This window comes from Durio zibethinus, chromosome 14, assembly GCF_047325235.1.
Source record: "Durio zibethinus cultivar Kanyao isolate XHJ-2024 chromosome 14, ASM4732523v1, whole genome shotgun sequence".
Classification (NCBI taxonomy): domain Eukaryota; kingdom Viridiplantae; phylum Streptophyta; class Magnoliopsida; order Malvales; family Malvaceae; genus Durio; species Durio zibethinus.
This window is the reverse complement of record NC_143175.1, coordinates 19,785,974-19,811,104: the sequence shown is the minus strand read 5'-3', so window position 1 is coordinate 19,811,104 and position 25,131 is coordinate 19,785,974. Positions and strand designations below refer to the sequence as shown.

At 34.5% G+C, this 25,131-nt stretch overlaps 1 protein-coding gene and 1 pseudogene across 3 annotated transcripts; both read right to left on the bottom strand.

Moving 5' to 3' along the window:
* Positions 1 to 1,137: 1,137 nt before the first annotated feature.
* On the bottom strand, positions 1,138 to 14,705 carry LOC111293693 (lysine-specific demethylase ELF6-like). 2 transcript variants are annotated; one of them, XM_022886568.2, is made up of 8 exons: positions 14,651 to 14,705; positions 13,223 to 14,564; positions 12,823 to 12,901; positions 12,451 to 12,518; positions 11,378 to 11,528; positions 10,180 to 10,754; positions 4,338 to 4,535; positions 1,138 to 3,960 (listed from the first exon to the last, which is right to left on the bottom strand). In XM_022886568.2, the coding sequence occupies exons 2-8, from the start codon at positions 14,364 to 14,366 to the stop codon at positions 1,463 to 1,465; spliced, it is 4,713 nt and encodes a 1,570-aa protein (XP_022742303.2). In that variant the 5' UTR covers positions 14,367 to 14,564; positions 14,651 to 14,705; the 3' UTR covers positions 1,138 to 1,462. The 2 variants fall into 2 exon arrangements, with proteins under 2 accessions (XP_022742303.2, XP_022742302.2); XM_022886567.2 differs by having other exon boundaries at positions 13,223 to 14,705.
* Positions 14,706 to 18,065: 3,360 nt separating this feature from the next.
* Positions 18,066 to 23,619, bottom strand: LOC111294857 (adenosine kinase 1-like; annotated as a pseudogene). The gene is made up of 7 exons (XR_016327659.1): positions 23,121 to 23,619; positions 20,352 to 20,428; positions 20,139 to 20,239; positions 19,946 to 20,016; positions 19,806 to 19,872; positions 19,517 to 19,699; positions 18,066 to 18,559 (listed from the first exon to the last, which is right to left on the bottom strand). The product of XR_016327659.1 is annotated as an adenosine kinase 1-like (transcript).
* Between the last annotated feature and the right edge of the window lie 1,512 nt (positions 23,620 to 25,131).

Genomic DNA, 25,131 nt, shown 5'->3' with positions numbered 1-25,131 from the left:
TTTACTATTAAAGCCCTTGCATTTTTATATTAATGATATGTTGATATATTTTAACACGTGAATAATAATATTGTAAAAAAATTTATATATGTATAAAAATAAGTAATTTAAAAAAAAAATTTTAACAAAAACTTTTATTAATTGATATTATAATTAAAAATAATTATAAAATTAATAATATATAAAATTAATAAAAAATAAAATGTTAATAAAAATAATTAATTATTTGATCATGATAAAAATAATTAATAAATATATATATTTGTAAAATTAATAAAAAAATATACAGTCATATAAAAAATATATAAATAGTTTTAATTTTCATTTTACTAATTTTCATATAAATACAAATGCTTCCTTTTTATTAATTTTATATATAGATTTTTTTTTTATTACATAAAGATTAATTATTATATATTAATAAATAATATTTATATTTTAATAAATATAATATAATTATTTATTATATTTATTAAAATATAAATATTATCTCTAACTATTAAAATATAAAATATGATTTTAATAAAATGTTAAGTAATTTCATTTCTAACTAGTAATTAATTGTTATATGAAATTTATATTTTAAATGTTGTAGTTTATAATATACCTTAAAATTTATAGTTTTATAATTGAATTATTAAATTGTAACTTTAATTAAAAGTTTGAATTTTAAATTTTTAAAATATTTATATTTTTATAATATTTTTTATTAAACTAACAATTAACCTATTGATCTAATAATTGAATCATTGACCCGATAACTTGAAACCTTGAACAATTTAAAGTAGATCCGATTATGAGATAACTATGATTGTAATTCTTGGTTTCAGGAGCTTTTTGGAAGCCATAAAATCCAATCCTGTAGTTTGGGTTTTAGTTACCGAATGCTTTTGAATTTAGCCCCAGATAAAGCAGGCCAGTTTGCTGTAAAAGAATAAATGGAGGAATGTTTCACATTCCCAGATTTCTAAATACAGAGCACGAAAATCAAATGATGTTATTTGTTCATGATGAGAGGACTATTTGAGTTGGCAGAAATATCCATGTTATAGCTCCTGCATGAAAAAGGGATTTACCTAAACCTTAGTTTACTGCAACAAATGAAACTGAAAAAGAAGAAACTAGCAAATCTACAAGTAAACAATCCACCAATGAGGAAAGAAGAGACTTGAATACTAATGAATGAAAGTTGGGAGATTGAATTCCTATTTGGGGATTAGTGATTCTATCCAAAGGGATTGCCATAGAACAATCCAAACAAAACAAATAGTGGGAAGAATTTTCCACTATAACCGCATTCAAATGATTGGAGAATGCCCACCTACAGAAGGATCAGTCTAGCCCTAACCTATACCTAATCAGAATCTCTGAGTTTGTACAAGATTTTGTAGACCTCGCCCCCAGAGCTCCGTTGCCCATACCCCGTACATAACAGATGTAACCTAACTGTAATGACAAACTTTCAGACTGAAGAGTCTATATAATGCCCTGTTTTACGTCTATGCCGACTAAAATCAGACACAAACCTGAAAGAAAGGCCGCAGCCTTCAACCTTGCACTGATATGGCCTTTCTCCAGTGTGCACCCTTATATGCTCGGTCCTAGCCCATGCCCACTTGAATGACGTGGAACAACCTTTCCACGGGCACTTGAGGGGCCTATCATCCTCGTGGACTCGTTGATGAAGGATTGCATATTTGTGGGAGCGGAACTTCTTTCCACAGCCCTCATACGGGCACCGATTGTGTTTGTGCAACCTCAACTCTTCCTTCGTCTCAAAACTCATATGGCAGCCTTCCAGGTCACACCTATGAGAACCCTTTTTAATTATTTTCTTACTCTGGGTATGAATTGAAGGCTTCCTTGTCTCTTTTGTTGGCACTACCTCCTGGGATGTTTTTCCTACATTAATGCCACTTGTTGCATCTTTCTGAGCCCTTGGCCTCAATCCTTCACATGGACTTCTAATAAAGCCATTGCCACCAAGCTTTTTTTCAGGTGTTTCCTCCACTTCTCTTTTCCTCTTTATTCCATTCATGGCACTTGATGTGCAATTTGCCACTGCAGACTCAAGATTTCTATTCTCTACCAATGAACAAACTTCCCCACCATCGTTCTCATTCACAGTAGCACAACTCTCTCTACGAGCTCTAGAGTACTTTTGGATTGGGATAGTGGTCTGATTTATAGGTGTAACACAGCAAGAAACAGATTCGTCCTGGTTTTGTTCATTTCTAATCAGGTCATTTTCATGTCTGTCATCTACAATTGCATCAGCACACAACTTCTTTTGAGGGCTGCTCTCTCTTTGAACCTCGGAGCAAGCTTCCATCACTGTGGGAGTAGGCTGCTTTTCTTTGATTGGTAAATGGGAACAAGCAATTACTTCATCCCCACAGGTCCGGTTTGTAGCTTGCATTTCTTGCAACACTTCAACATCTAAGGTCACATCAGTATGCAGGTCTTCTATGGCACAAGGATTCTCGGAAATTACAGAATATTTTTCCACTAAGAGACCAGTAGGCTGATCAATTCCCACTGGCGTAGTAGAACCAGAGAGAAGTCCTTCCTTGCTTGAATGGATTTCCTGATTCCGTGCTTTATTCTTGGAAATTGTACCATCACGTGAATCTGCTGTTGCAGGGTCCTTTGGAATTTCAGATTTATTTCCCGCTGGGACAGTACTAGGCCTCTTTGTCAGGATGGGAGAACTCAAAAAAGGCTCAACCTGACTTCCACGGCTAGTGTTGGTTTCGTGCTGCACTTCATTTCCCAAAGATACACCACTGGAGAAATCCTGTGAACCCAAAATAGGTTTATTTATTAGTTTATTATTACATAAATTGCCATCATTGTTATTTCTGCTGATAGCTTCAGTTTCTTGCTGCACTCTGTTATCAGACGTCATATGAGAACAAACCCCTCCATTTATACAAGATTTCTCAAAAATTATGTCCTCAAACCCTGGATCAAATCTTCCAGCAGATGGCTGAGCAAAATGTGAACTTGCTGAGTTAGCAAGATTTATCAAATCATACCTGACGGCCAGTTCCTCACCCTGTCCTTCAGAAACTGGATTGCAAACATCACTAACAGTGGCAGCATTTTCAACAAATCTTTCAGCAGCTGCAACGACACTGCATTTAGAATACTTGTCAGCAGGAGAAATCTCATTATTCTCACTGGTCCTCTCCGTAAGCTTGATCTCACATTGTTTTTGAGAACTAGCACAGGCTGTCAAACTACAAGCTTCACCATCCAGATCTGACAACTCCAAAATTTTGCTCTGATCCTTTTGTACAACTCCAACAACTGAGGTAGTCTGGACCTCAAGCTGTGTGTGGCATGACCTAGCAGACGCACTTTTGACATTTATCTTGGATTTATTTCCACCAAGTTCATCAAGAAGTCCATATATAGCACTAGAATCTTCCCTTGGCAGGTCATCCTTAAAAAGTTCAAGGTCCTGACCTACTCCAGTAGAATAAACTGGTTTTCTTTTTTTCTTTCTTGAATACTGAATAATTTTCTGCTCCTTTTTAGTAATGTTGCCATCTAGCTTTTCCACCAATATTTCATCCACTTTCATTTCAACACTTTCACGTGGTTTAGAGGGTGAAGGATGGTTTAACTTGCCTTTTGAACGAGATTTTCTCGATTTCCATCTGATGTTCAATAACTCTGAACTGCCATATTTGTCAGAGAAAAGTCCACTCAATGGCAGTGCATGCTGAACTTGCTTAAATGCAGAGTTCTTTCTGACCTTGACACAGTATCGCAAGTTAACACCAAGTTTGGAGGTCCAATCTTCTCCAATTTCATCATTTTCATTATCAATTGCAAAACTGATCAAGTTTAGATCCTCCTGGGATGCAGCATCCAATGGAATATCAGTGTAATTGAAAGGGAAACCAATATCCTCTGCAACATGTATTGCATGTGGCTTTATTTTCAGATAGTCTACAGACATCAGAGGAAAGAAGATGTAAAGAACTAATTCATAACTTCAACAAAGATGCAAATATATTAAATGCTCTATTTCTAAACATAATGATGCATGGCAAATACATATTGAATGGTTGAACCGCAGATAGCAGCAAGTATTACAGATAAAAGAAGATGGATATTGATTAATTGTGACAAATCACACGATAACTTTTATCAATATTTAAAATCATTCAACAAAATATAGCTCCACCCCTCCTTTAACTTTTTTTTTTCTTTTTCTCCTTTTTGAAAGGTTGTCGATAAGAAAGGGAATGTAGCCTAAATCTACTTGCTAATCTACTAATTTGGTGTATAGAATAATGGTGAAGACATAACTAAAGCAATCTCACCTGAATGGCAAATTACCAGCATTTTTGCTCCACCTTTGGACTGCAAAAGCTCCTCAACTTGAACAGCATGCTCCAGGCAGAAAATCCGAGGCCTCAGACATTTATTAGAAGTATCCCATCCTTCGGAAAACTTAGTTATTGATGGTGATGGGCCATCCTTAGAGGGTAGAGATAGATCAGCAACATGATTGACATTGTCTGCAGAACAAAGCACTAGTTTTACATGACTCATCACTTTGTGGGCCCAAAACGGTGGTGAAGCAATTGCTTCCGTTCAATAAATACTTTCATTTCCTTCCAGGAAACAAACTATAGCATCATAGCAAATAACCTACCCTCTTCCATAAACTTGAATGATGAGAAAATCAAAGCACTTCCAACAATTTTCCCATTTTCCCATTTTGTTTATTTAAAATATCATGATAGTATAAATATAAAAATTAATAAAACTGTAGAAATATGATAATCCTACATTAGTGTAGATCTGATTCTCCTACATTAGTGTAGCTTGATTTCCTAATTTATTTTGGAAATATTTCTCATTTATTCTTTTTATTTAATCAACTATTTTGATTGTCAAGCTTTTAGGGATTTGTTTCTATTTTAGAATAGAATAATTCTCTTTCCTCTATTATTTTTTGTTTTCTGTTTCATGAAAGTTGTTTCTTAATAAGGAACTTCACTGTTCCTATTTATTTAGATGTACTCCTTCATTCTAGATAGAATAAGAAGAAATAAAGACAATTGTTCTCTATGTTTTCTACATTGTATCAGAGCAAGTTGACCTAAACCATTAGACTGTAGCCACACGAGTTTCCATTATGACTAGCAAGAGTGAGAACTCTTCTTCTGCAGAGGTGATGCTCCAACAAACCCTTCAAAACAAGTTAGCAACCTTTGGAACTAGTTTACTAGCACAAAAAGGTAATTTCCTAAACGCCTTAAGTGTTCAACAAGGAAATACACAATCTTGGATTGTTGATTCAGGAGCATCATATCACATTACTGGAGATGTATCCTTATTCAACACATAACGACCTTGCTATGATAGTTCTGCTATAAAAATTGTTGAGGGCTATCTCTCAAAGGTGGCAAGAATAGGTTTTATTGTAGTTTTGAAAGACATAACACTTGACTCTGTCTTCCATGTCCCTAATTTAAGTTGTAACCTACTTTCCATCAATAAGCTTACGAAGGATAGATATTGTGTAACTAAATTTTTTCCCAACTTGTGTGAATTTCAGGAATTGGGCTCGAGGAGGATTATTGGCAATATTAGGATGTGTGTAAGACTCTACCTTCTTCAAGATGACGCACTTGAGAGACCACAAAACTCTTGTACAACCCTAGCCTCTAGTACTAGTAAGGATGACCTTATCATGTTATGGCATTATAGATTAAAACATCCAAATATTTCATACCTAAAAAGGCTATTTCCCTCATTATTCAATAATATCTCTAAAGATTTTAAGTGTGAAATTTGTCAACTTTCCAAGCACACTCGAAATACCAATCCTAGCTTTTCCTACAAATCATCTTAGCTAGGGTTGGCAGCCCAGCCTACAACTAGCGGGTTTCAACCCGACCCCATAAGATCAAATTTTTTTTTAATTGGTTTTCGGGTTGGGTCAGGTTGGGTATTATTACGAAAAAATCGGGTTCGGATCTTAGGCAAACTCGACCCAACCCGACCCGATATTATATAAAAAATTATTTTTTAATTATTTTTTAATTTTTAATATATATTTATATATTTATATTTAAAAAGTAATATTTTATATTTAAATATATATATTTTATTAATTTCGAATTGGGTCGGTTCGGGTTTGGATGTAAAAAAATTTTTTAAAAAATTCGGGTCGGATTCAGGTTCGGGTTTTATGGTTATAAAAATCCGGTCGGGGCGTGCAAAAACCCACCCCCGACCCAACTCGTTGCCAACCCTAATCTCAACATTTCTTAATGATTCACAATGACGTTTGGGAACCATCAAGAGTTAACAATACCACAGGTTCTAGGTAATTTGTTACATTCATCGCTGATCATACTCGACTCACTTGGGTATTCCTTATGAAAGAAAAATCCAAAGTTAGTTAAAATCTTCAAAACTTCAATAGCATGGTACAAACCAAATTCCAAGCCAAAATCCAAGTCCTAAAACTAACAATGAAAGGGAATACTTCAACTCTATTCTTGGCCCTTACCTCACAAATCATGACATTATCCATCAAAGCTCTTGTGTTGACACTCCACAGCAAAATGAGGTTGCTGAACGCAAAAACAGACATTTGATAAAGGTGACCAAATCCCTCTTGTTGACTTCCAATGTGCCTAAATATTTTTGGGGAGAAGCTATCCTCAGTGCAACTTATTTGGTTAACCAAATGCCTTCTCGAGTTCTTGGCTTTAAAACACCTTGTCGAACTCTCCTAGCTTTCGACCCACAAACTCAGTTGATCTTTTCCATTCCCATCAAACTCTTTGGCTACATTGCTTTTGTTCATATTAGCCAACAAAACCGTAGCAAGCTTGATCCCAAAGCCTTAAAATGCACCTTCGTAGTTATTACCCAAACCAAAAGGGCTATAAGTGTTATTCACCCATCACAAAAAAATTCTATAGCTCTATGGATGTCACCTTCTTTAAGAATCTTTCATACTTCAACAAAAATGATATTCAACGGGAAAATACTACTCAGGAATATCAATTCTTAGCTGTTGACTTGCCAATTTCCCAACTAGCCCCTTCAAAACCAAATTCCCAACCTACCCGACCTATCAGCCATGCAGATTCTGAAACCCAACTTGTTCGGACAACTCTTGACTCTTCAAACCCTAAGGTTATGCAAGAAAAAACTAAAGAACTGATAGTCTACTCAAGGAAGCAAAACCGCAGGGAGAAGGGGACCAACTGTACACAGCCCAGCAATAAAAATCAACCTGATTTGAGTCTCCAAGAACTTGAAACTAACACAGGTAATGTCCCTATTGAATTTGAAACTAAAACTTGTGTGCCAGCTGGTGACCTCGACATTCCTATTGCATTAAGAAAAGGTGTGAAATCATGCTCCCGGTACCTTATCTGCAAGTGCATCTCATATGACAAGTTAAATCCAAACGTTTGAGCCTTTACTACTAACCTTGACAATGTGAAAATTCCCAAAAATATTCAAAAAGCCCTCAATGAACCAGATTGGAAGATAGTAGTTCTTGAAGAAATTAAGGCACTAGAGAAGAATGAGATGCGAAATTTCAGATTTGCCCAAAGGAAAAAACCCGGTTGGATATAAGCGGATCTTCACAATAAAGCACAATGTAAATGGAAGTATAAACAGATTCAAAGCTAGACTTGTTGCAAAGGGGTTCACTCAATCCTATGGGATAGACTATGAGGAGAGAATTGCTCCGATAGCCAAACTCAATTCAATTAGAGTTCTATCATCACTAGCAGCCAACTTGGATTGGCCTCTCCACCAGCTTGACATCAAGAATGCATTCTTAAATGGTGACTTGGAGGAGGATGTCTACATGAAAATTCCTCCTGGTTTCGAAAAGCAAGACAACATGGGCAAAGTGTGCAAACTTCGAAAATCTTTGTATGGACTTAAACAATCTCCTCGGGCTTGGTTTGAACGGTTGACCAAGGCATTGAAAAGGTATGAATTCTTTCAATGTCAATCTAACCATACTATGTTTGTTAAGTTCACTAATGTAGGACAAAAAGTTATTCTTATTGTTTATGTGGATGAAATCACAATCACCAAAGACCACAAGGAAGGAATAGATGATTTGAAGGAACTCCTTGCAAAATAGTTTGAAATAAAGGACTTGGGGATCCTTAAATATTTCCTTGGGATGGAAGTGGCTCAGTCTAAGAATGGAATATCAGTGTCTCAACATAAGTATGTACTTGATTTACTCAAAGAAACCAGCATGATTGGATGCAAACCTGCCAATACATCCATGGACTCAATTAATAAAATTGGAAGTGAAAATAGAAGCTCTCTCACAGACAAAGGGTGATACCAAAGACTAGTTGGGAAGCTTTTTACCTTTCCCACACACGACCTAATATCGGGTTTGCAATAGGGATGGTGAGTAGAAACATGAATAATCCAACCAATGAGCATCTCAAGGCTGTTCATCACATCCTACAGTACTTAAAGAAGAGTCCTGGTAAAGGTCTATACTTTAAGTCAATGGACAATGCAATCGAGGCGTACACAGATGCTGATTAGGCTGGATCAGTAATAGAGAGAAGGTCCATTAGATATTGCACTTATGTTTGAGGCAATTTGGTCACTTGGAGAAGTAAAAAGCAAGCTGCTGTAGCTAGGAGCAGTGCTGAGGCTAAGTTTAGAGCAATGTACCATGGTATTTGTGAAGGAATTTGGCCACTAAGGTTACTTGGAGAATTAAAAGTTCAGACTGTGACATCTATGACACCATTTTGTTACCATAAGGCTACTATAAGTATTGCCAAAAATCCTTTTCATCATTATAGGACCAAGCACATAGAGCTGGACTGACATTTCATAAAGGAAAAGATAGAAAATGGGTCAGTCAAACTGACCTATATTCGTACAAGTTCACAAATTGCAAATATTCTTACTAAAGCTCTTTCTAGAAGCATTTTTTACAGATTAAAATCCAAGCTGAGTATGATTAACATTCAAAACCTAGCTTGAGGGGGAGTAAGAAATCTAATTTTCCTACATTAGTGCAGATCTGATTCTCTTACATTAGTGCAGCTTGATTTCCTAATTTATTTTAGGAATATTTCTCATTTATTCTTCTGATTTAGTCAACTATTCTGATTGTCAAGCTTTTAGGGATTTGTTTCTATTTTAGAATAGAATAATTCTCCTTCCTTTTATTATTTTTTTTGTTTTCTGTTTCATGTAAATTGTTTCCTAATAAGGAACTTCACTGTTCCTATTTATTTAGATATACTGCTTCTTCTAGATAGAATAAGAAGAAATAAGGACAATTGTTCTTTAAGTTTTCTACAAAAAAAAAAAATGTACGGAATATTTGGTATGCATTATCTACATGCAGCATGAATTTATGAGACTCAGGGTTTTGTACCATACACAGAAAATGGCATACCTAAAGTAAGCAAGAAAAACACAATTTTCAACAGACGCTTCTTATTAAAAACATGTGATAAATCAGAAAATGACTAGCAAACTGTAAATAATATCAAAGGATCAGCATAATTGTTTTGTAATAATTACAGTAGTGATTCTGCATACATCGAGCAACTCTACTTAAGTGAATAATGTAGGAAAAGAGCTGCTTTCGAGGACCTTTGAGACAAACACAGCAACTTCTCTAAGATCATCTTAAAAAAATGCACCATAATGCAAGGCTAGTTTCCAATTTTCAAGAATTATCTTATCAGTTTAGCTGATCAGGAGGGTATTATTATTCCCTCAAACAAGGCATATCTGGTGGAGTAAGTTGAAGTTATAGGAATATAATCCAAACACAACACACCAAGATGGAAGCTTAATTCGGGATTTATCAATCACTGTTTTACAATACAGTTTATTGATACCCATGTGCAATGTCTATGGAGTCATTGATTTAAATTTATAGAAACATAGTCATAATATAAAGCAGCAAAATAGGTGGTTAATTTCAGTCTTAACAAATTTTCTTACAACAATAACTGGCATCATCATCCTTTCATATGCTCCATGTTTATGGCAACAGATATTGAAGTTATAGGAAAATAATCCTACTATGTATGTGACAATTAGGGTGAAGCAGAACATGAAATCCCAAGGAACTGATGATAAATAGGAGAAACAACAAATTTTTAAAAAGGGGCCCAATACCTGAAACCGAGCTCTCAATAGGGTGATCGAGACCAGGGCAGGATTGAGCATTCTTAGGTTCCAAGACTGTTGGACAACCTTGAACCAAAAGATGATCAGCAGGTAGAGGTTGAATTGTTGCTTCCTCAGATGGTTGTACCACAGACATAAATGGATAACCCAGAATTCCACAAGCCACACAAGCCAATGTCCCCGAATCAACTTGAAAATCACATGTCAAATCATCATCATTCAAATATAAATAGTTCAGATTTTCCATGTACAAGCTCATCTCTTCTAAGAGATCATTTTGATTAGTCTTATTTTCACAATGAATATCAGAAACATTTTCTTGCAGTGCTGTAGAAACTGTAGCACTTCCACTGGGGAATTCGGAATCCTTGCTCGTACAAGGTAGTAAATCAGGAGCCCATATTATTGCACGACAAGTTGATCCTCTTTCAAGAAGAGATAAAAATTTATTTTCAGTTAATAAATCTTCTATAAAAGCCTTCTTTACTAACAACTCTCTTTCTTCCTTCTGGCGATCTCTCAATCGGGAACTCCGAGCACCAGGTAGCAAGGATCTTGGCACCCTGGAATCAGTACAAATTATGCGAAACAAACTTGAGAAACAACAAGACAACTCAATAGATATTATTACAACCAAAATTCAAAATGATGAAAAGCACTAAAAAGATTTATGCCAAATTCTATGTTCAATAGAACCACCACTAATTCTAAGAGTACTAAGCTTGATGAAATTCACAAAAAAAAAAAAAAAAAAAAGATGGCATAATTAGTGAGTTATTTAGGATTAACTGCAGTTGATTAAACTGTTTAAGCAACATCATGCCATAAATTTGGTTAGTATGCTCTAAAAACTAAAAGCACAGTTAGTTTAGAGTCCAATATTAGTCTTGCCAGAACCAAAACTAGATAACAAACCCTACCTTGCAAGCAAGTAAGCCTGCCCCTGCATTTATAGACCCACCCTTAGATTACAATACCCAGCCTTACAAATTATGAATTTAATAGCACACTAATCAGAAATAGCTACCTATAAGGCCCATTGTTGCTATTCTGATATGCTACCTGAATCAGGCAACACCAGTTGACCTAAAAATAATGATGGTATAAATCGTCATAGTGCAGATTTCAGAATAACAGGTATAACATAACTTCAGTCAGTAGTTTGCTTAAATAAATACAATCTGACCTTGACACAAAAGACATGGTCAAAAGGTACAGCAGCTGCTGATGAGAAAGCATTGGAAGATAGTTCATAGCAGCTCTACGAACTGCAGCTTCTTTAGCTACTTGAAGCCACTGTGGAGTTCCAAAGTTTGCAGCTTCCCCACAATTAAAACCTGCTTAGCAAAAAAATTGACCATGACAATCAATGAGAATTAAAATTAGCAAACAAAGGCTACAGTAAATTCCTTGCTATGGTTTCCCAGATGAGATGAACAAATAAAATAAGACTCCTAGCATAGTTCTCAGAGCAGATCAAAGACTTCAGTAATAGTTTGGGTCTTACACAATATTGGTACGTAGATTCACATAGACCAATGCAACATGCCCCTCCTCATTGCAGTGGTGTTTGTAATATAAATATATATTGATAAATTCTAGTCAGTCCTAATTCCAGTTCCAGGGTAACATCACAGATGTTTTAAGGATATTTGCAAATAAGAAATCCTCCTCCAGAACTCAGTTTAAATGCCTTTAAACATACTTGTTAATGAGATCACCATCAGCAAGACCTTGCTCACTAATGATAACTAAATAAGCTCATCCCCCAGCCAATCCAGATCCAAAACACTTTGTCAATGAAGTCCTACCCCATCCCCTCCTTCTTGCGCCCCCCCCCCCCCCCCCCCGCCCCCCACGAAGAAATTTAAAAGGAAAAGAAAACTATTATTCTCATAATTACCAGTCATTAATTTACAAAACTGACAGAGGAAGTGGAACTCATCAGAACCTTATCGAGCCCCAAAATTTCATATGTAAGTATATTCATTAAGTCATGCCTATCATTTTCATATCATTTATGTGTATTAAACCTCACTATCCAAGCTGTGCACCTATCCAGAAAGGAAATGAAAATTTCCTTTTTCTTAAATAAAGTAAGCAATTAAACCGACACATTCATTTAATTTTTGCACAATTTCTATTTTGTAGTTCTAATTGTCAATATAAAACATAAATGTGCACATATCAATCCCCAGTCAGGAGCTCGACAACCAATAAAATTCTCATAAAGGTGAAATCCAACTACAAAGCAATTACCGTGGCTGAATCCTACATGGTAGGCTCTCGGAAAAGTCACAACAAATTCACCAGGATTCTGTATTAACCTAAAGAGAATAAACATAAGTAGAACTTCAGAACATTCAGAAGAAAAAAACCAATGGCAGACTCTTTTGTGCAACAAATTCACCAGGATTCTGTATTAACCTAAAGAAACAACAGAATAAACATGAGTAGAACTTTGGAACATTCAGAAGAACACAACAAATGGCAGACTCTGCTGTAAAATCCAAACCTCAAAAATTTTCCAAGTATGGGATGTTAACATTATCACATCTATGAATTTCAAAATCATTAGGGGATGGGGGGAAATCAAAGACAAAATTACTAAAAAGAATACAAATAACTCACCTACAACAAGGAATGCCAGATGCAACAATCAACTCAGGTGATAGAAGAGTTGTCTTCTCACCCAGTAATGACAGGATAGCTGGCAATAAAGGTAACTGAAACTGAGTTAAAAAGAAAGACATAAACGTTGCAACAATCAACTAAGTGCTCATAGTTGTCAAATATTTTACTCAAAGGGAGGTAAGTCTAAACATACTAGGAAATTAGCAAAAATCACAATTCATAAGCCTGCAACATATTCTATAACTAGTGAGCAACAAATTGAAGCAATTCCAAATTAGAAAGTCCAACAAAAAGTCTACTATAACCACTAAACCATAAAATGAGCATGCAATCTGTTTGTAAATCCCAACCCCAGATAATACCCAATGACTTAATATGAAATAAAAAAATCACATACCTAAGCGATCAATATTACCACCATAAGCCTCAGTGCGGATAACTTCCTCAAAAGCAAATGCATAATCTCCAGGAACAGCATACCAAGTCTTTGAAGAGCCAATATGAAGAAAATTCATGCTGTGAAGCTCGTGATCTTCAACATGCCAGGCAAACCAGCTGAACAACATGCCAATATAAATCATCGGAGAAGTAACACCAGGAATATCATCAGGCATAAAACGTGTAAGAGAGCCAGCTGAGCGAGCAATCACTTGAAGGTTCCAAGGACTATTTGAAAGCTTCCAACCTGCAGTACCTTCCATATCATTACTAGCATTTCCGCTCTTTCGTTTAGAATGAGAATTTCCATCTGATGCCAGGGTTGACAATGGAGTGGAGGATGTTGGTGTTTCTAAACATGTATCAGGATCACTTTTATCGGAAGTATTTTTAATCTCATCAATATGTGAATTCTTTACAGTATCAATCTCATCTTTCTTGCAATCAGAGCTTTCCCTCCTGTACGACATCCTCTTCCTCCTCCTCCTCCTCCTCCTATGGAAATACTGAAATTGACCCTCTGGTTCCCCAAAACCTGATCCAGGGACATCATTAGCATACTCCAAGAATATAGGCTTCTCTGACGCGACCTTCCAGAACAATGCCTCTATATCCAATGGTGACACCTCCTTAAGCACACCCAATAAACTCTTTGCAAAAGTCTTCGACTTCGACTCAAACTGCTCCAATGTATAAATCTCCCCACTTTGCCACACTTGCTTCTGAACACCACATTGTGGGCTACTAACCAACCCTTTTATTCCCTTCCCACTTTGTCCCAATTCCTGATGCCGAGTCGTAAACACCGCCCTTCCATCCCCACCACTATCCCCACAGCTCGAAACAGAACCAATATTCTTTGATACATCCACACCACTTCCTAATTCTGGACACTTGGACAACGACCTATTCAAGTTATTAGCAACATACTTCTTTGATGGTTTTGGCAATGGCGGGATAATCTTACATATACCATAAGCACCAGCTTCTTTCTCAATCTTTGATATATATGCAATGGGGTCAGCAAACTCAGTATCTGTTGGTCTAAATTCAGGTGCCAATGGCAACCCTTTTAGCCATTTTGGTATTTCCACATTTCCCATTTACAACAAAGATTCAAAATAACAACAACAATATAAACCAATCAAAAAAATTAACCCTTTGCTTACATTGCTGATGGAAGTTTCATAGTAAAGCATAAAAAAATAACAAAATCCCAATTCTCTAAAACAATAGATTCGATGTTTTTGACATGTTTTCCCACGTAGGTTTTCTTGTTTCTTTGTTTTCTTCAACTGAAACTACATACAGTTGCAAGTTTTAAGGTAAAAAATTGAAACTTTTTTAGTGAAAAATCATCAACGAAATGTGAAAAAAGAAATAAAACCTGGGGAACCGCTTGAAACAGCTTGAAAATCTGGACATTACTCCTCACAAGCGGCAAAGAACAGAGCAAGAGAGAAAGCTAGGTCTTGAAAATCTCATCCGGCGTAAGTTAGAAAGGGTGAGTGAAAGTGGACTAACGTGAACGGGAAGTTGATGCCAATTATGTGGACCGTACCATATTTGGTGCTTTGATGAGGCAAGATTGGGCGTATTATATTAGGCCACTTGCACGAAAAGATTTTATAAAAATTGATGGAAAGGGACATCTAGGGTTTATATCTCCCCCAGGCTGTAAATGGATGTTTATCTCTTGATCAAGATTGTAATTCTTGGGTGATTTTTATGGGACCCCCAAAGTTAATTATGTTTATATTCTTAGATTATATTATATAGGGGTGGAATTTTTCCTATTCGTAGACATATCTATACTGTTCATTCGATAATCCCACGATGTCAAAGGAACAAAATCATTATTGACTTCTAATGTTTTTAAACTATCCTCCAAATTTATATTTATATTCATTTTTATTTTCATTCAAATAAAATAATTAAATTTTTTGTCGAAGATATAGATAAAATTAATATTATTATTATTTTTTAAAATAAAAACGAATGTGTTGTTGAAAACTTGAAGTGAGATTTTTTAAAAGATAGTAATTATCAAATTAAAATTACTTTAAAAAAATATCTATTTAGAAATTTTATTAAATATTATTTCCTAATAGTTATAACTTTTTTATAAAACTCTAATTTGAAATTTTTAGTATTTCAAAACTCATTTGCTGACCCGGCCAATCTCTTTTACTTTATCGAATAGTCGTCTTGTTTATTAAAAAAAAAAAAAAACACAAGTAGCAATTGCAAGTTTAACCAATCTGATCAATGAAATATTAATGTTTTATACTTTTACACATACAATTACCAACCGAAAAAAGAAAACAACAATGAAAAACAGATATTACTTAAAACAGTACATATCAAAACACCCATTAAGTTATGGCATTTTCAAATCTCTTATTAGTAATTACAATATATATATATATATATATATAAATGATCAATCCATCCATCTTGAAAAAGAAAAAAAAAATCATGGTAATTTGAAGGTTTCGCTAATTAATTTGATAGAAAGGATGAAACGAACAAAAGATGGAAAATTATTTAATAAATTAAAAACTTTTTCCTTCTTTTATCTTTTTCACACTTCTATCAAACGAAGTGTTAATTATCACGTATATATATTAATTTTCTTGGTAATAAATCATCAAGTGGCTTGGCCAGAAGTCCAACGTCAACCTCCATTAGTGCCATGGTTTAATTCCTTCAGTTTTGTTTGCAGAAGTTTTTGCATTCTGTCTCACATGCAGCTACAGCACTTTGCAGCCGTTTAAGGCAAGCAAGCAAGCAATTCCTCATGCATGGAGATAGCTCTTGGCTCAACCCAGTTTCTGTCATAGTCATCATGAATAATGTCAATGCCAAAATTATCAGCGTGTGACTCATGGTTTTCTTGGTTGTCATATTTTATCTCTTTTTTCAAATGAGTTCTTCTCTCATTTGAAATATTTTTTAAGAAAACTATTATTTGGTATTTATAAGGATTTCTTAGCAGTTTGTTTTAAAGAAATTCAATATAGTAAAGGAATAACCGGTCGGACCCCTTTAATTCTGTCTGAACATATCACACGAATTGCAACTTGTACATGTACGTACTTTAACTCGTTAAATTTTCTCAACCAACTCTATCACGTTGCTGTCTAATAATATCTTTTCCCATATGGGGTATATAATTTTCTATTTCTTTTAACTTATCAAATAAAATATACAATTTGGCAATGATAGATCATTAAAAAAAAAAATCACTGGATGACGAAAAGAGACAAATCCTTCTTGTCGCCCTCAAATCTCATGCTTTTCTACTTAATTAAAAATTTTTATCTATGGTTTCAAAAATGGAACTAGTAAATTAAAGAAGAGATGCCATTAATTTCTTCCAACAAACACCTCCAATGACGTCCTATATCTCTCTTTCATAAGATCGAGACACGTACACACATGTGCATACATACATACGCGTAGTGTTAAAGAACGAAAAGCAAAGGTCTAAGAAAATGTTTCCATAAGTGCAGAAATGTTGTTGCAACTGTTCTAAAGTACACAATTTGCACAATTTGCTCAATTTAGGGCCATATTAGAGATTGGAATATGTGGTCTTGCTTGCTTGAGGAAGACTACTATATTCCGAAAGACGTCCCCAGGTATGCAGCTGCCTCTCAACAAGATCAAAGGTCTCAACTTTGTTTCCAAGGTTCACCCTTGATGTTTATCGAAAGTCCAAAGTGCAAGAAAACTACTACGGAATTTGTTGTAAATCACGAATTTTGATTCTGTTTCTTGTAGAAAATGCACTTCAGTTCAAAATATTATAGCTTGCTCTCTCTGATCTACTAGTATTTTACAAAGTTTAAGTTCTGACTTGTTTCACCTTTCATTGTGCAACAGACGGATTTTTGGTGTTTATACAATTTGTATACAAATTTAATGATTTATTTCCAAAGGTCTTTCACTTAATTTAATAAAAGAAAATCCCTACAAAAACCTCATTTGTTGTAATAATCATTTCCTTCTTTTTTTTTTTAATTTTTTATTCTGAATCTCCCATTGATGTAAAAAATTATTAGAAGAATTCAATGAACAGAAAAATGATGAATCCGTAACCTAACTCCATTGGTTCATGGAGAAGTCAACTTTGAATTGAATTAATCTAAACTCATGACAGTTAATTTATGTCAACTATTTTGTTTTCATATTTTAATGCTCATTTAGTCATTTATCGATGTCTGAAGCCTTACGCTTATATTTTAAACTTGTCACGGCCTTAAGAAACCCGGACCAAGATGAGGGGATTCATAGACAACTAGAAACCTCAAATGTTTAAGCTTCAACCAGGTCTACTATCAACTTCTTTCTAAATTTGTAGCTACAACCAAGTTTTAACCTTTGTCCTAATGAAATTAAATAACTTTGTTTTATCCTTCTATGAGAAACCGAATGTTTTCGGAAAATTATGAGTTTGCAGAAACAAATCTTATTACATGATTGGTCACTGAGAACTACTCTGATCTGGGTGGGATTCAAAGGGTCTCAGCAACAACAATGATACTGCTGTAAGTGTAAGTCAAACAATCTGAGACGCCAACAACAATAAAACCAGTGCCAGCCATATTCTCATTCTGGTTAGCGATCTGAGTAAAAGTAAATAATAATGCGTTACGTGAAAGATGTCGAATTGCTATATTTGAATTAGTACGACCCACATGAGATGATAAGGGAGCACTTCCGACTTAAAAAATAGCTACAGAGGCACCATTTTTTTTTATCGACAACAACTTTGGAATTGACCAGTAATGCATTCATCAATAAGAATCAGACCAACAAATTATGGCCTGACTTATACATAAAGATCTTCCAATATTCTCATACTTGAATCCTATTTAGTTCACCATTTCAAAACTCGAAGGCTGATGAACAATCCGTATTTAAATAACACCACATAGTTCTCAATCAAGTTCCAGAATTAATATCATTAAACCATGAATGAGAAAAGAAAAATAAAAAACTGAAAAAGAATAATCTCCTGCACCAGATACGAGAATACAGGAGCAAATAATGCAGATTTCCACAGTTGCTCTTATGACTCGGCCAAAAGGTTTAACTCTCACTAACTTCCAGAAAATAAGTGCCAGAGACAAGGGGCACAAGTCTTTTTAAGTGTAGTTAGGCTTTTCAGGATATGTGCAGCCTAACCTTTGGATGATAACATTTGCTGCGTAGTAACCAGCTCTTACACATTCTTCAATGGGCTTCTCTTGGACTAGCTGTGACAAAAATCCACCAACAAATGCATCCCCTGCCACGAAAGGAAAAGCAGTATCAAAGCTGATAAGCTATTTCCAAAGCCAATTTCCACTTAACCATGATCAGGATAGAAGCCGCAAAAGTTGTATTTGTTCCTTGATTTCATTATTCTAATGCTCATTGAGTTCCGGGCAATAGTGATGATAACTAATAACAGAAGCAATAGTTTGATAGTGAATAACTTGATTAGACCATCTTCTGAGAGCTTAGAATATTAAACTTACTATAGTCCAGATATTTTGAATCTATCAAGAAAGAGAGGAGCAGGTTGAATAGGCAGAGATGAATAAGCTGTTAATCAGTGACAAATGGAAAGCCATTCGATAAAAAGAAATGACGGACATTTTAGTAACATTTTCCTACTATGAAAAATGCTTACTCAACTTGGGCCACATTAATATCCTATCACTCTATCAGCACATTTTAAACACCAAATAGAACTATATCTAATATGATAACAACGTAATTCTAATGCATCCTTATTCTCCTTTTCATGTTAGCAGGTGAGGGTTGGGTTTTGCAAATTCAAAAGAGTAACGGACAAATATCACAAAAACTTGATTGAATTTTAAAATGTTGGCAATCCAAAAGTCTACTCACGCCAAAAATCTGACATATACTATATATATTACATGTCATTTATATAAATATATATTATAGATATATTATATAGAAAGGGTTCAAAATAGCAAAAGGTGAACTAAAGAATCAGTTTTTATTTCCTAATAATTGATCCCTTAATAAAATATTTTTGTTAGCCAATGGTCCAATACTTAAATAAATTGGAATGTCATATGCTTAACCAAAATCCATCCACGTGCAAAGTAGTCATGCTCAAATTCTTGACATTAGGATGCATATTAAAAGACTTCAAGAGTAGGGATATACCATTTTGCAGTCGAGGTTAGGTGACCATTTTGACTTAGAAAACGTAAGAAGAGAGATATACCAGCTCCATTGGTATCAATCAACTTCTCTTTGGTAACAAGATAACAGGAAATAATTTCACTTTCCCATCCTCAGCAACCACAACAGGATCTGCCCCCTGGGTGATAACAGCAATTCTCTTGTGTGTTCCTGAAGCCTTGGGCCATTGAGAAATCTTTACAGCAATCTCCTCAACATTATCAGTCTGGTCATCAAAGACAAATACAAGAAAAGGCAATTTGTAAGAAATAAAAAATAAAAATAAAGTGGAGTACTTTTACTCAACAAAGTAGTCATTAATAGAAAAGTACCTCCCAGCCATGAACCTTTGAGAATGTTCTGGCTTCAGTTTCATTGCCAAAGACATAGTCCATGTACCTGCACCCAAAAGGCCCATCAGCTCCGGTTCAGCTGATTGGTGTTATCAAGAAATAAGGATCACAAAACCTACGGCAGAGCTTTCTCCTGTGCATCCCTGAAGAACTCACAGATGAATGGAGCAGAAAGGTTCATCATGAAAACCTGCAAATGTGTAATAAAGGTGGTTGAAACTAATAAATATGAAAAAAATAATTGTGAATAAATAAGTAAACAGTCATTAAAGCTAATGAAAGTACTTTGCAAGTTAATTCCACTAGTTTTACCTTGTTCTTTGCAGCAGCAGCATGTTCAGCAAAAAGTTGAATGGATTCAGGGGATACAGTAAGGAAAAACCCAGCAATGTAGAAATATTTTGCCTTCTCAACTGATCAAATAGGGAATTCTATTAAGGTGAGCTGGGAAAGATCTCATAGCCAACAAAAAGAAATAGAGCTGGAAGCTAAGCAACAAGAAAGTGTTTGAAAGAGTAGCGATACCTAGTGCCCAATTTTCCGGTCTCTTTAAATGCTCTACTTTGTAACAATTTGCAGCTGATAAGTTGGCAACAAGTGATCTGCAACAACAGTTATAGCAAGAATTTAACAGAGAAACTTTCAGAACTAGATGATTATGTATATACATGCATGCTGCACACGTGCATAAATTAATGTGTGTGTGTGTATATATATATATACAGACCTGCAAACCAATAAAAGCTGACATTATGCACATGACGTTCGGTCCCCAATAATAAATGCAAAAGTTGAGATTCATGTCAAGAATAGCAATAAAACCTACCAAAATCTAGAAGGCTTCTTGGGAATTACAATAAAAATTTTTAATATTATAATTATCTTTTTTATTTTTAGATTAAAATAAGTTTTGATTGACTATCAAATAATAATACATAAATTTAATCCTATAACTCATTCATCTAAAATTGTATGCTTCAAGTAAACTTCAATAAAAAAAGTTAAAAAAATTTATCATATGAACCATCATTTATGAAATAAAAATGTTCCAATTGGTGAAGCTAAAAAATACTCTAGAAAATCATAAATTATTAATTAATTATCAACTTTGAAGCTTTTCATTGATAACATTTAAAACAATCAAAGAAAAAAAAAAAGCGGTTAAAATTTCTTATGTTATGTAATAGAAGGTGCCACTTTCATCTTATTGAGAGACAAAGAAAGGGCTTTCAACATCATATAATCATGCAATGAAAGCTATAAGAATCCAAAATATGAGCAAACCTATTATGACAGTTCTTAATACTTGGTCACAGCTCCCACTCTTGTTAATATCATCCTGACAAATTACATTAGGTGTGGGTATATCCTCACCGTTGCCAACATCTTTATTTGCCTGTGTCTAAAGTATTTTATTCCTATTAATATGACTTAAAACTCAACATCTTTTTCTTTAATACAAAGAAATAGAGAAAGCAAGAAGCCAAGCTACTTCACATACAAACAAATGAGAAGTAAATTTCAATATATGAGTTTTCTGACTGGTTGATGCATGCAGACCATAAAGCGTCCAATATCAGCCTGTTACTAAAAATTAGTACATTTGCACTATGGGATTGAGCAAGACAGCACATATTTAGCAAATTTTGTCATATCATTAACTTGTTTGGGTTTCTTACTTGGGTATGTTTGGATTTATTTTTCTTTTTTGAAGGTTGTTCTCTAGTAGTGGTAGCAATATATTCTTCTGCATCGATATTTTGAATGATTTTTTATTCCCAAACTCTTGGCCTTTTGCTGCAGTAGACACTAAGGTGGGGCTTGCTAGAAAAAATTTCACTAAAGTTATGCCTGATTTTAACAAATGTCATAGAAAAAACTAAGATCTTATGATCAAATATTACCTTCAATAACATGGCAAAGGTAGCCACATTTTCCTTGTCATTCTTTGACTTGTTAGAATCTTGTTTCACAGGTTTCTGCAACAAATAACATTTTTAAAAATAAATAAAAAAATTGAAAATGGATGGGCAAGGGTGTCTGTGCTTGTATAGGTTTCAAAAAGACATTGGGAGGAACAATTGCTTCTTTGATCTTTTTCTTTTGTTTTCAGTTGTACTTTTTATGCCTGATTCTATTGCCATTTCTTAGCATGCAAGTGAGTAATTAGTATCTCAGTTTAAAGAAAAAAGATAGTAAAATATTTAGCTCTTATTTAGCTCTTTCTTTAATTACACTACGCTCCTTCTTGCGTCATTAGCCTCCCTCCTATTTGATTATGCAGGAAGGCTAACTTTCTTAGCATGCAAGTAAGTAATCAGTATCACAGTTTAAAGGAAAAAGGCAGTCAAGTATAAACAAAAAGAAACAAAAACCAATACTAAATATGTATATACTCATAAGAAAGAAATTTTTGTTTTTTCATCTTATCAATTTAACTGTTTAAGAATGAGAAAGAGACCTTTGTGATGGTTAGATTGCAGACCCATGAAGTTTTGCAAAGATAAGCTTCATAACCATCATTTCTCAGTTTCATTACTACCAATTTCTTCAGATTATTTGTATGATGCCTAGCAGTTCCCAGTTACTTACCTTGTTATAACAATTATAGTAAACTGTTTGTATCATTGTGTGTATTTTCTCAAACTAAAATTGTTTAACAAACTTTTACTTACCTTGTAATTCATAAACCAACCTTAAGGGATCAATTCTTAAACATTGTTATAATTAAAAAATCATACAAAGAGAGCTCCGATTAAAACAGTAGTTTGGTTAATGTTGAAGCATAGTTCTTGGTTGAAAGATGACCCAAGGGATGCAGTAGTGGCGAAAGGAATTAACCATGTCAGAATAAGTTTCTGTAGTTACATACCATAAAAGTAGATGTAGGATGACCAAATTAATAAAACTGGTATATTAAACCTATAATGATAATAAAAAGCTAGAAATGATCACTAACCTGTAAAAATAGATCAGTATGATAAAATTTAATCTACCTCAGCCCCTAGCCCTCTAAGAGCAACTACAAAGTTTATACTGCACAGAAAATGTCAATACTACGAAATAATGCAGCAATTTTTGTAAAAATTTGTAGTAAATCCATGACATCAGTAGATTACTCCATTCCACAAGTTAGAACAATATTTACCTTTACAATCTAAAACTTTATAAACTGCATTTGACTCAATTTGTTCATGATTTTGTAACTGCAGACTACCACAGATTCAACAAATCTAATACAAATATGAAAAACTGCAATATACAAATACATGCAATATGAATCTGAAAACTTACATGAAAATCCAAATGCCTTCAACAACAGGGATTGCACTTGATAATAACCCATAGAACACCCAAAACGGAAGGCATGAAGTGGGTTGATTCCGGCATCGTCGAACACAATGCATGGCCATGCTCTATTTTCTCTTTTCCTTTCTCTTTCTCCAGCATACCTCTTTTCCCCCGTTAGACATCAAACTATCACTCTTCTTCTCTATTCCTTTCGTTATCTCTTTCCTTTTGCCCTTTTTTTTATCATCAGTTTCAAAAAAAAGCTATTAACTTTTTTTCATGAAATTGTTTGTCAATCAGAGGAGAATTCTCACTTCCCACTCTAATTCAATCTCATCTTAAGCTTAAAAAATGAAAATCATTCCCTCATTATCTTTTTCTCTCAATCACCTAATCAAAATTTTTTTTGTTTAGCTTTACCCCTTTTTTAGACCCTTCCCCCCTCTGTTTTCAACCAAAACTTTATCCCTTTCTAAACTCTCCCCGTTTCTCTTTTTTTTTCAGCCAGATATCCTCAACAAATAATAAATCTCCGTTCAATCCATATTGAGCTTAGAGGAAGTGAATAGTGATCGGGTAAAATGAATAGTAGAAATGCTGATTTGGCCAAAAATTGGAGTCAATTGGAGCATGGGTATTGTTTTTATATATAGGTATAGATTATAGATATTGTAGATTATTGTAGATGTTATAAATTATTATTGTTGAGTTAAAAGCTTTCAATTCAATCACATCAACGGAAATAAAATCAAATAATAAATCAAACACATAAGAGACAACAATTTAACGTGGTTCGATCCAACTGACCTATATCTACGGATGAGAAATAAGATCCATTAATTGTAGAGAATTACAAACATACATCAAATCATCAACCTCACTCAACAATCAATACTCATAAGACACTCTCAATATACTCTAGTCCTATAGAGTATTCTCAACCCAAACAAACACAAACTCAAACCCTTGTGCATCCTTTCAACATAACCAAACACATACACATATGCTCTCATACATCATACCTATGTGGACCCTTTCAGTCTCTTCTAGTCCACTCACCAACAAACATACACACTCATAAGACGTAGAGTCCCAATGCACCTATGGGATGTCTATCCCACAAAACCCTATAATTTTCTTACATCTTTTTCTCATACCTAACCCTGTATAGACTTCACCTATTTATAACCATACAAACTTGCCCATTAAGAATTCTTCTCCTCTTAGAATTCTTCTCTTGTAAGTTAAACTTGCCTGTTAAGAATTTATTTCCTTTTAGAATTCTTTTCTTGCAAGTCAAACTTACCTATTAAGAATCCTCTTTCTCTTAGAATTTTTCTTTTGCAAGTCTTCTTGTCCATCAAGCAATATCTGATAAATCTCAAACAAATCTCTAACAAATCCCAAATAAATCTCTTATGAGATTTGAGTCAATATTCCCAACAATTTCCACCTTGACTCAAATTTCATTAATCATATGTCTTCATGCTAGACATGCTTGGTTCCACCTGCAATGAAAGTCTCACAATCATTTTCTCTTGTGTCTTCACGCTTCATACAAACCAATCTTCAATCTTAAACTCGAACCCTTCTCTTGAATCGAGCTCCTCTAAGCTTACTTCTTCCCATATCTCAAACCAAGCTCTTCTCATATCTCGAACTGTCAACTATTCTTATGTCTCGAACCATCGGTTCTTTCCACATCTTGAATCTTTAACTCTTCTCATGTTTCGAACCTTCAGCTCTGATACCAACATTCATTAATCATCTGTCTTCATGCTAGACATGCTTGGCTCCACCTGCAATGAAAGTCTCACAATCATCTTCTCTTGTGTTTTCACGCTTCATACAAACCAATCTTCAATCTTAAACTCGAACTCTTCTCTTGAATCGAGCTCCTCTAAGCTTACTTCTTCCCATATCTCAAACCAAGCTCTTCTCATATCTCGAACTGTCAACTATTCTTATGTCTCGAACCATCGGTTCTTTCCACATCCTGCAATGAAAGTCTCAC